Consider the following 12,952-nt stretch of genomic DNA (forward strand, 5'->3'; position numbering starts at 1 on the left):
ACAGCATTCAATTCATATTATCATAAATTATTTGAGCAGGTCTTCCTAATTAATAACAACTATAGAGCTATTTTTAGATTGCGTAAGGACAACGACCTTCAGAAAATATTCAAATAATTTTCACGGTTCACTGAACAATAAAGCACTGTAAGTTTCTAATTTGCATATGAATTGATGTTATTGTTGTGCTACTTTACAGTGGATAAAGCAAAATAAGGCAAGTCTTGAAGTACTGTATAGTCATGAATATGTTGTACGGGATCGGATTATCTGATCAATGGTATAACACAAACATTGACAATGAAATCAATATTAAAAATAAAATCCCTATTCAAGAGACAAATTCGGGATCCAACAAAGTGCCCCCAATAGAAAAACTCCTATGGGTTGGTTGTAGTGTTAAAACATATGTACAGTATAGATTAATAGTAGTCCCTCATTTCATTTTACAAGAAAGTTCCTCCTTAGAAGAGGTATCACTTTAACAGGTTGACCCAAAGGAGAGGTTACTGTGTAACATGAGTTTGGGATTATTGTTATAAGAATAGTCTATCAGTATCAATCAATGCATTTAATCAAAAATAAATTTCTAACTTGAAGGACTTGAAAATTGTAGCATCCATAATAAATACAAAAATAATTATGGATGACCTTGGGTCATAATTGCATGCTTCGATAAGACAGGGGTTGCATATGACTTCCTATTTCAACAGAATAGGAAGTGTTTTACATTCTGGATTTGACTCAAAATATGCTAAAGTGTTATAAAACTGTAACACAGAGGTCAATTTTTCATCTTTAACCTTTTTTTTTTTTTATAACCTGAAATTGTTGAGTAAAAACATATCTTTCAGGCAATACTAAAAAAAAGATAAGTCACTGAACATGAACTTCAAAAAATGTATTTTAATTTAATTGGTGTAGCAATTGCGTGTGTTAGTTTTGACGGACAAAATGTTGTTGTTTTTCTTGAACAAATAATAAAATTATCATAACTATGTCTTATAATTTATTTAATTATGTTTAATATACTACATTTCAAAGTATAAATGCGGAAAAAAAATTTCTCAATAATCACATAAAAGTGTTTTTGTCTTTAAAAAATTAGCATGCAATTGGTGAAAATTTATTATGCCGTTTTAATTGTACTTTAATCACTGTAAATCCTTTGGTTATTAACTATTCTTGATAGAATGGCAGAAAGTCATAATGGCAAAATGTTTTATGAGGAAAAATAATATCAAATGGCATATCTTTGAAAATAATGACATTATTTGAGGTGTACTTGCGTGTGTTAGTTTGACAGACACTACGCTTGCGTGTGTTAGTTTGACAGACGAAGCTGTGGGTGTGGGTGTGTGTGTTGTCTGGAAAACACTATTGGGCATGTAGTTTGAGAAAAAAAATGATAAGAGTACACTTTAGGTGTGAAGGTTGGCTATTTATTAAAAATTACCAATATTTTAATAAAATCCAAATACCGTTATGTAATCTCCGACATACAGTAATTTTCACTTGGCAAATTCAACTACCGGTATACAATACTTGCATGTATAAAAACACAACTAATGTCATCAAAATGGTTTGAAATATTTAAATTGAAAATTAATCTGAAACAATTATCTTAATTGCCTAATTATTATACAGTCAACATGAAAACGTGCATGATGCATAAATAGAACATCTTTCTCTATACAATTTTGAATGGACGGCACCTCTTGAATTAGTTTTCGGGGTTGGTGAGCCCTTATTTATCTCTTCTATTTTTACTTTTATTTTTAAAACCATTCTGAAAATACAGCAAGTACAGAAAAAAATATTAATTTTGTATTTATTTTATTAATATTTTTATTTATTATATTAGTAAATCTATATGTTTTATTTATTTAATATTTCTTTAAATATTTTTATTTATGTTAGTAGGCCTACATTTGATTTATTCTTTTATATTTTAATTTGTTTTATTTCTATTTGTTTTAATTTAGTATACTTAATTATTATTGAGTTAATACTAATTAAATAGCCTGTTAGTTACTTAACTATATTTTTATTATAGGTATTAATATTTATAGTATCTATTTATTTATAATTATATTGGAATAAATTTTATACTTCAAAATTATTTTACCATGCTAATCATCAACACACAAAATGAAACTAAATTGTTTAATTCCATTAAATTTTTTTTTTATGAAGTATAAAAGCTATTAAAATACGCTATTTGTAATTGAAATGAAATACACGATCTGCCAAATCCTTATATACACGGCCGCCGTCCGTCAAATATAACGCACGTGTTCGCCAGCGCTCCTCCGGAGACGGAATACCAGCGATTGCTACTTGTTTGAAGTATAGGCTTAGGCCTAGTTATAAAACCTAGGAATTACATGTATTAAAACTTGAAAAGAACATTCCATGATATTAAAATTAACTAAAATCTAACCAATAAATATGTCAAGGCCTAACGCACGGAAGAAATATCTGTCAAATATAACGCACGATTTAGAAAGGTCAGTCAAAACACTGAGCAAATTAGCCTAGGCGTGTGCCTATCGCTGTCGCTTGAGACAGTTCGCCCTAATAGCCGTACCGAGGTAATTATTAGGCCTAAAATACCATTAGAATTAAATATATAAAGCCTAAACTATGTATTTATGTTCTAAATGTATTTATTTATGATTTCTAATAATGTTAAGTACTTACGTGCGTTATATCTTGCGTGCGTTATATTTTTGACAGAAACTAGTTTTCGTTGTTTAGCGACGCAAGTTTACATTCTGTGAAGAATTTTTGCAGCGGGAAGCCATCGCGGGAGCTATATTTGTAGGCTGCCATGTAGTATCGTCTGTTTGCTCATTCTCGGCGGTAATGACAGGAAAACATTGCGTGCGTTAGTTTTTGACAGACAATGGTGACATTTTTTTTAAATCGGGATTTATATACAATTAAATTACATAACATTTAAAATCTGATGCATTATATAGAGTAAACATATCCTTGAATTGTTTAACATTTTGGTTTTCGTATTGCCGTTGTTCTAGGCCTAACCCAGCCTAGGCCTAGTCAAACTTGATTGTTGACGGACACAGTAACGCACGTCAGCACAAGCAAAGATATTAATTTATTATACAAAAATAAAATATTGTGGTGTCAATATATTGATTTTATTTATTGTTTATACATGTACTTCCAATATCCCAATCAATATTTTTTATTATACTTCACAATTATCAAATATAAATTGGATTATGAAGTGACACTCAAAATGTTACAAATTCATGGTGTGAGAATAGGCCATTATCACAACAAATTTGAAATTTAAAAAAAAAATAGTGGGTGGAGTGAAATGAAACTGTGTAAGTTATACCGTTGCATGTTAAACTATCTATTAATTCCCTACACATATTAGTGTATAGTATATAATATTTTTTATAAATACAAATTAAAATGGCATTTTATGTAACACCTTAGCATATTTTGACTCATTTAAAAGATAATGAATATATTGGTATCTATCTACTCAGTTATACGATACCAAAATAAACTGGTTTGTCCATGGCCAAGGAAGTGCTAAGTCTACCCAAGTTTCATAAAGTAAAGCTCTGTCTACACTATCAAAATGTATGTGCCCATATGGAGATGATGATGTCAAATCACTACCATATTTAAGCATATTACTAACTATATTTGGGTATATCAAATTTTTGTCAAACTAGTTTGATAGTGTCAGACAGAGCTTTAGACATTGGTTTCGCTGGGCTGCATAGGTGGCCTAGCATGGTCGCAGGCCTAGGTAGGCTCATGAATTTGATTCCTATAACAAAAACCATACTATTAAAATGCTCAGTTTTAAGGTTTTTGATAACCACAGGGCAATATCAGTAATGAAATCCCTGGAGTGGGATTTATTTTTATTTTATGTCTTTAGGCATATGAGGCCAAGGATTACTAATAGTAAATTAATCACCGTCCTATCAGATAGGTGGTAATCCCCAGATACAGGGGCTATTTTGTAAACCAGTTCACCGGAGTAACCCCCCTACTTGTCTAAAATGATGTGTACACTGGACCTACGGTTTATAGTTCGAATCGGCCTCGAACCAACGCCAATTGGATAGCACACAATGTTAAATGTTAAACAACATTAAAATTAAACATTAAATAGGGTGGGATAACACACAATGTTTAATAACATTAAAATTAAACATTAAATAGGGTGGGATAACACACAATGTTTAATAACATTAAAATTAAACATTAAATAGGGTGGGATAACACACAATGTTAAATAACATTAAAATTAAACATTAAATAGGGTGGGATAACACACAATGTTTAATAACATTAAAATTAAACATTAAATATGGTGGGATAACACACAATGTTTAATAACATTAAAATTAAACATTAAATAGGGTGGGATAACACACTATGTTAAATAACATTAAAATTAAACATTAAATAGGGTGGGATAACACACAATGTTTAATAACATTAAAATTAAACATTAAATAGGGTGGGATAACACACAATGTTTAATAACATTAAAATTAAACATTAAATAGGGTGGGATAACACACAATGTTTAATAACATTAAAATTAAACATTAAATAGGGTGGGATAACACACAATGTTAAATAACATTAAAATTAAACATTAAATAGGGTGGGATAACACACAATGTTTAATAACATTAAAATTAAACATTAAATAGGGTGGGATAACACACAATGTTTAATAACATTAAAATTAAACATTAAATAGGGTGGGATAACACACAATGTTAAATAACATTAAAATTAAACATTAAATAGGGTGGGATAACATACTATGTTAAATAACATTAAAATTAAACATTAAATAGGGTGGGATAACACACAATGTTAAATAACATTAAAATTAAACATTAAATAGGGTGGGATAACACACAATGTTTAATAACATTAAAATTAAACATTAAATAGGGTGGGATAACACACAATGTTTAATAACATTAAAATTAAACATTAAATAGGGTGGGATAACACACAATGTTTAATAACATTAAAATTAAACATTAAATAGGGTGGGATAACACACAATGTTAAATAACCTTAAAATTAAACATTAAATAGGGTGGGATAACACACAATGTTAAATAACATTAAAATTAAACATTAAATAGGGTGGGATAACACACAATGTTTAATAACATTAAAATTAAACATTAAATAGGGTGGGATAACACACAATGTTTAATAACATTAAAATTAAACATTAAATAGGGTGGGATAACACACAATGTTTAATAACATTAAAATTAAACATTAAATAGGGTGGGATAACACACAATGTTTAATAACATTAAAATTAAACATTAAATAGGGTGGGATAACACACAATGTTTAATAACATTAAAATTAAACATTAAATAGGGTGGGATAACACACAATGTTTAATAACATTAAAATTAAACATTACTTACTTAATGCCCGTGTATGGTCTGCATTTCTAAAACCATTACTGCGTAATCTTTGTAGTAATATATCTGAAGTTAGTTGTTTTACAAGGTAGACGGCAACACAGTATTGCTATAGAGAAAAAAACATCAATAATTTGTATTCCTTATACAACACATGTTAAACTTGACCTTGATATTTTATTTAGTATTCAAGGAATACATGTAAAAGACCTACACTACAGTTAGATTTCCATGACATTTGTATCCAGTTGTACACAGTACTGTAGGTTAACATTTCATAGTAAAGAAAAATTTAATTTTTTAAAGAAATGTTATAATTACTTACTCGACCAAACTCTTGCGCCCACGTTATATCTACTCGGTTAGGTTCATTTAAGTTCGGGCGTATCAGATGCGTAATGTTCACTGGCCGACTTGGTCGTCTTGGTTCCGCACCTGCCTTACTTTGTGGCAGAAATGCCTAAAAAAATGAATTAAAAATACACACAATTAATAAACTAATTCTCTTCATTTACTAATTGAAATACATAGTAGTTTAGTACTGTATGTATAGTAGCAATAGAACCTATGGAACATAAAAGCAAAAACTTCCAAAAATGATTGGACAAATACTGTAAATATATCTTATCTCAATCTTATCTTTAAAAAATATAAATTACAAAAAGAACCAAAAACAATTAAACACATTAATATAATAAAGTAATCAAATAGATTACACTAAAACATGAAATACCAAAATACTTAAAAAAATTACCATAAATATTTATATATGATAGAGAGTACAGTCCCTACAGTACAGTATTGCTCGTTAAACAAAAATGGTATCATAAATTCATCATTAATTTTTACAAAAGAATCAACAGTTCATGCTAGTTAATATGCTTCTTGAAGACAGGATTTACATGAAAAACAAATTAATAACTGATATAATACAGCAGGGAATTCCCCTGAGATTTCCAGGTCAACGGACTGATGTCTATATGGCTCAGGTCAATTTCCTTTTTTGAAAGGTTAACAGGAAATGACATCATAGAACACCAGACTAATGTAGGAATCATTAATTGACATCGGGTTATAATTTTAATTGCTTCCATAAGTATTTCTTTGTTTGGTACAACATAGTACAGGTTCCAGGTAGCACTATTTAAAATAAAATGATTTCCTAAATAAATTAAATAGTATGGAATTGTTACGACGGTCTTAACAGACATATAACTGGAAATTCCCAAATCATGTCATTATAATCTCAAATCATACAGTAATTCTAAGGAATACATTGACTGGAAATAACAGGAATAAATAATAATAAATAAATAAAATGTGTGGAACACAAATTTAAAAAGATATAATGATCATTATTAGTATACATTTAATTTATGAAGTTATTATCAATAACTGCATAAATTAAATGTGACCAACCTACTGGATAAGTGCAACTACTTAAATAGTAAATGATATATTTAAAATGGAGTTCTGCAAAGTATAAGATGATAATAATGATGATGATGATGATGATTACAATTATTTGGAATACACCTACATTTAACAATATTGAAAATCTCAGATGTAAGTAATGATTAACAATTTACTCCTTTTTCATATTGCCTCACTATTATTAAGTATTATTATACTATTACTAAATTTTAAAAAAATTACTTTTAACACAAACTGAAATCAATACTTTTAAGTGTTTCTTTCAATTCTTGCTTGTTGAAATGTAAAATGAATTTGTGCAGTAGCCTAGCAACATTTCAAAATGTCTTGAAATATTTCATCTTAAAGATTGTAAAAATAATTCAGTATTAAACCAGGAACCGGATTAAAAAAAAATAAAATTATAAGTATATATAATAAGATAGGAAAACAATTAGGTAGCACAATAAGATTTGAGCATCATGTGATCCGTGTATTAATTGCAAAATGCCTACAAGGAACAGTAATACCAGAAAGTTAAATTCGCAGTAGGATGAAGATTGTAGGTAGTGTCAGGTTTCTGTTTTTGACACACCCTGTAGGGTAACCCGACACTGCTGATATAAACTACAGGTAGTAGTATAGCCTTGAATTCATAACTACAGACCACTACAATCTAAACAATTATTGAATGTTGAATATTACAGAAGTGAATAACATTAAGAAGAGTGCAAAATGGTCTATTTAAAATTATATTAATCTTCATTTTTCATGTTTTTGGGGGACAATACAATATACAATACTTTAGGTATAAACCAAAATCATAATCTCTAAATTACAGTAATATGCAAAGTAATTAATGAAGGAATAATGTTGTCAGTTTTAAGGTTTAATAATTGTGAACATAGTACTACCTACCACTACTAATACTATGGAATCAGCTAAATTTGTGTTTTTGAATAAGGGTCTGTTTCTGCTCCAAAAAAAAATAAATAACTGGTTGACAACCATGTAAATAAAATAACCCCAATTTCTTGGCAGAAGAAAAAGGACCAATTTTCAATAACCGGTTAAATAGCAGCCTGAAAATAACGATTAAAACACCCAATCGATTAGGTGTTAGAACGATAAAATAAAAATTAATTGATTGACCACCATTGACCTTTGACCCAACTATTGTTATCATCTTGATAACCATCTGAGTGCATTTTGGGTAATGTTAATGTTTTTCATTGACAACCACAAACTAATTTAAACAGGTTTTATAAATTTAGCAGTCCTGATGCAGTTTACATAAAAATTACATTTTTTATCTATTTTGAAATACAAAACGGTTTATTTGCTGAGGCAGAGCATCTAAAACTATATCTGTTGAGTTGTAAGATTTATTTTACTGCCTCATTGTACTATAAACCTTTGCAGTATTTCCACCTACCCTCAACTTTTTAAACCTTTGTATAAAGTAGAATCGTACAAAATACTTACCGGTAGTGGACATAACTTATTGTTTACTTTCACACAAACACTCCCTGGAAATTTGTCATCTTGCTCACAACTTGTTTCTGCTAGACAAAACCTTCAAAATAAAAAATATCAATGAAAAAATAAGTATAAAATATGAATTAAAAATGAAAAAGGAATGTTAGTTAATGTTAATAACAAATCTGTTAATAATATATTTATTTAAGGCAAGCCAAAATATGAGCATTTTAATTTCCATTACATTGGATAACAAAAGGAATCTCTATATGTACATCATTGATTGATTTTTTTTAAACTTAATAATTTATTAATTATTAAAAAAATCAATCCAAAAAAGGATATTCCAACAATTAAAAGGTGGATACATGCCCTTTAAACTAAAGCTCTGTCTACACTATTAAACTTTATTTTACAAAAAGATGTGGTGTGCTTATATATGGACCTAATGATGTCATATCATTACCATATTTAGGCACATCACACTTTTTTTTGTCAAATTTAGTTTGTTATCTAATTATAATAAGACCCTGGGATTGAGTTTAACCAAAGAACATTGATTTAAAAATAATACGCTTCCAACATTAAACTAAATTAATAATCATACATTTTAATTATTAATGATTGATTTCATAAGATGAATTATATGTACTGTTCAGGTCTTTATGGTAATTAAGGATTTTTTGTTTAATTAATGATATTTTATCATAACAATATTCAGTAAGTGTTTTTCATGTTTTGTTTGCTATGAAAAAAAAAACAAAACAATTTCACAGAATGTCTAATCAAACGGGAAGTGATAAAGTATCAAAAGATTATTATTATAATTTTTCTTGTTGAGAGATCCATAGATAAACCACAATAACCTTCTGTTCTAACAGCTGTATGTTTCTAATCCATGGCGTGCAGTAAATAAAAACAGGAATATTAAGTCTCTCAACCTGCTTTGACTTTTTCAATTATTGTACCACACTGTAAGCAAGCCAGTCGATTCTAATTCACCAATCTACAAAATTTATGCATCAGTTGATTGTCCAGTATTTGACCATGGAGTAAATCTCAATTAAAGTATTTAATTGTAACGCATTTATTGGTTTCGGGCTTGTTTCTTTTGAATATTGTAATGTCACCAGTTGGAGAGATAAAGGACAGTCTAGTACTGATAAACTTAGAATCAATTTGTATTCACTTGTAGTTGTACATGATTGACATTAAACCATAGCCTTGTTAGACTAAAGTATTTCAACCTTACAACAAATGTTAGTAGCATTGTTGTAGAATATGTCTTTTGTAAACAAAACCTTTCTGTACCTACACTATCTAACTTTATGTGACGTCACTACCACATTTGGGCATATCACTACCAAATTTGGGCATATAACTACCATATTTGGGCATCACACTTTCTTTTTGTCCAATTAGTTTGTAGAAAGAGCTTAATACCTTGAAATTGTTTAAATACCCTGTGAAATATATCCGTGCTGCTACTACTACAGTATTACAATTGTTAATAATTCATTTAAATATGCAGTGTGGAGGAATTGACTTACCTTAATTGAACTTGTACTGCATATTCTATTCGTGGATTCGGTGTCCAAGACTCACGAATCATCTGTAATTGCTGCGGTGTTAGGTGAAATAACACGGTTCTTTGGATTTCTCTATATTTACCAGATGGCACTGTCATTTAAGAATATTAATCAGCTTATTAATTTACACAGTAAAGCCTCTATTAAGGGGACACTTTCAGGAACCAACAAAGTGTCCTTTGAATAGGGGTGTCCCTTGAATAGGTACTGTAGGATTATCCCTTGAATAGGGGTGTCACTTGAATAGGTAGGATTATCCCTTGAATAGGTAGGATTATCCCTTGAATAGGTAGGATTATCCCTTGAATAGGGGTGTCACTTGAATAGGTAGAATTATCTCTTGAATAGGTAGGATTATCCCTTGAATAGGTAGGATTATCCCTTGAATAGGTAGGATTATCCCTTGAATAGGTAGGATTATCCCTTGAATAGGGGTGTCACTTGAATAGGTAGGATTATCCCTTGAATAGGTAGGATTATCCCTTGAATAGGTAGGATTATCCCTTGAATAGGGGTGTCACTTGAATAGGTAGAATTATCTCTTGAATAGGTAGGATTATCCCTTGAATAGGTAGGATTATCCCTTGAATAGGTAGGATTATCCCTTGAATAGGTAGGATTATCCCTTGAATAGGGGCGTCACTTGAATAGGTAGGAATGTCCTTTGAATAGGAATGTCCCTTGAATAGGAATGTCCCTTGAATAGGGGTGTCCCTTGAATATTAATGTCCCTTGAATAGGGGTGTCCCTTGAATAGGAATGTCCCTTGAATAGGGGTGTCCCTTGAAAAGGAATGTCCCTTGAATAGGGGTGTCCCTTGAAAAGGAATGTCCCTTGAATAGGGGTGTCCCTTGAAAAGGAATGTCCCTTGAATAGGGGTGTTTCTTGAATAGGGGTGTTTCTTGAATAGGGGTGTCCCTTGAAAAGGAATGTCCCTTGAATAGGTAGGAGTGTCACTTCAATAGGGATGTAACTTCAATAGGGATATCCCTTTAATAGGATTGTCACTTGAATAGGATTGTCACTTGAATAGGAGTACCCCTTCAATAGGGATGTCAACAGTAGAAAAACACTTACCAAATGTTTTATTTGAACAATAAAAAGTAAATGAAAATCAATCATTATTTCTTTAAAAAAACCAATTCCAGTACTTACCCAGACCAGTTGGTTTTACTAGGTCATCTTGGATATCATAAAACGGTAATGGACAAAATTTAACATCAGGTCTAACAGGCTGAGGTGAGGTCAGTTCAATATGTTGACCTCCCACGTGCTGTGGTGTATGTTGCTGAGAACTAAACGGATAGAATTGTGGAAACTGCGGTAATGCTGGATTGTTTGGCGGCGATATTCTTTCTGTTACCGTTTGATTTGTATTCCTACTGGTACTATTTGAATTTCCAACTGCTACTTGCGGTGGGCTAACTAATCGCCTAGGGAATCGTCTCCTATTTAGCTCTTTTATTTTAATTTCAACCGGTGTATTACAATTGTTTTTTAGCAACGCAAGTGCCCTTGCTTGGAGTTCATGTTTACGACCACTTTTGTTCCTTCCGGCAAATCCTAACAATACTTGTAATTCAGAAACACGAAAACTCATAACCATTCGCTGGAAAAAATATACAGAATTACTCAGACATGGATGTAATTGTGCTAAGCTAGGTACAGTAAGATACTGTGCTCACTTTCTAAGGCTATCTGTATTTTCAAAAGAGCACTGACTTGTTTGTCGATTTTCGCTGAGTGCAATTTTTTTCTTATTTTTAACATCATTGTGTTTATAGTGTGTAAAAATTTACCATTACTTTATCGTGAATATGTACCTTACAATATTTATTATTAAGGAAAATTATTATTATGAAGGAAAATCATACAAAAAGTAACAAATTCTTTAAATTGATGATTCTAAAGATGGATTTCTCGCACACTGTTCTTAAACTCTATGTTGAAGTGGAAGAAAAATGTTTATTAATTCTGTTTCTTTTATCAGCATAGAACTAGGTAGAGAGTTGAAAGTGCCTACAGAAACCTAAAACCTTAAATTTGACGCATGGTCAACCATGCCTATAGAAAATAATAAATTACACACGCATAGTTGACCGTGCTGATAGCCTCAATGAAATAAATACAGAACTCATTATGTACTGTACAGTATGGAAAGGTAAACATGGTTAAAAAAATAATTACATATCATGAATTAAATTTAAATTGTTATGATGCTTATGGCTCTAGCTAGGCCAGATCTGCTATCTATAAGCAAGTGTAGTTAGCTATAGTAGTAGGGTAGGGAGTACCCTCATGGAGTAAAGATGGTACCCTGTAGGCAAAGTAGTAGAATAAATAGGGCAGGCTAACACAGAGTTAGACAATACTTTACATTTACTTTACAACATGAAGACCTTTGTATGCTGTAAAAATAAGAGGTTAAACGTCACAACGTGTCATCTCAGTCGTCAGTCAGCTGAAAAGGGGCCAACACCAGATTTTATCTTTTGAAATCAAATTATGTTATGCAACATTTGCAACAAGTTACCAAAAAAATACTTATCCTAAATTTATAGGCAAGGCCTGCCTGGCCTAGAACAGCAGTACGATTAATACAAAATATAACAACCCAAGTGCGGTGTGGCCTAAGCCCAAAGGCTAAATAAAGGCTTCATCAATCAAGATGATTGCCCACTGACGAATACCCTGATGAAGGCTGATCGATCTATCGTACACCGCTAGCCTCCACACAGTCGGCCGGACAAAACAAATTGCGCTCTAAAAGTCATTCGATTGATTTAGCCCTTTATTAAACCTTACAAAAAGTGAATACATATTACACGGAAAGTTAAATTCATCCACGGCCTAAAGATATGTCCGATATGTAAAAATAGCATATGAAAGGACCACAAACTGACAAATATTGCTTACTTTTAATTCCATATAGTCCGACATCTTGCTGGTTGTTCAAAACTACAATCTCGTACCAAATTGTGCACATGCGCAATAAGTTTGAACTGCAGC

General features: G+C 30.8%; 1 protein-coding gene across 1 annotated transcript in view; it reads right to left on the reverse strand.

Moving 5' to 3' along the window:
• The window catches only part of LOC140062215 (E3 SUMO-protein ligase PIAS2-like), a 32,192-nt gene extending 19,290 nt beyond the window's left edge, over positions 1 to 12,902 (reverse strand). Inside the window, exons 1-6 of the mRNA XM_072108319.1 lie at positions 12,860 to 12,902; positions 11,099 to 11,552; positions 9,905 to 10,034; positions 8,361 to 8,451; positions 5,788 to 5,922; positions 5,466 to 5,571 (exon numbers count right to left, since the gene is read on the reverse strand). Coding sequence (XP_071964420.1) covers positions 5,466 to 5,571; positions 5,788 to 5,922; positions 8,361 to 8,451; positions 9,905 to 10,034; positions 11,099 to 11,552; positions 12,860 to 12,883 — 940 coding nt within the window. The 5' untranslated portion in view covers positions 12,884 to 12,902. The remainder of the gene's footprint in view (positions 1 to 5,465; positions 5,572 to 5,787; positions 5,923 to 8,360; positions 8,452 to 9,904; positions 10,035 to 11,098; positions 11,553 to 12,859) is intronic.
• Positions 12,903 to 12,952: the final 50 nt, after the last annotated feature.

This window comes from Antedon mediterranea, chromosome 11 (genome assembly GCF_964355755.1).
Source record: "Antedon mediterranea chromosome 11, ecAntMedi1.1, whole genome shotgun sequence".
NCBI lineage: Eukaryota > Metazoa > Echinodermata > Crinoidea > Comatulida > Antedonidae > Antedon > Antedon mediterranea.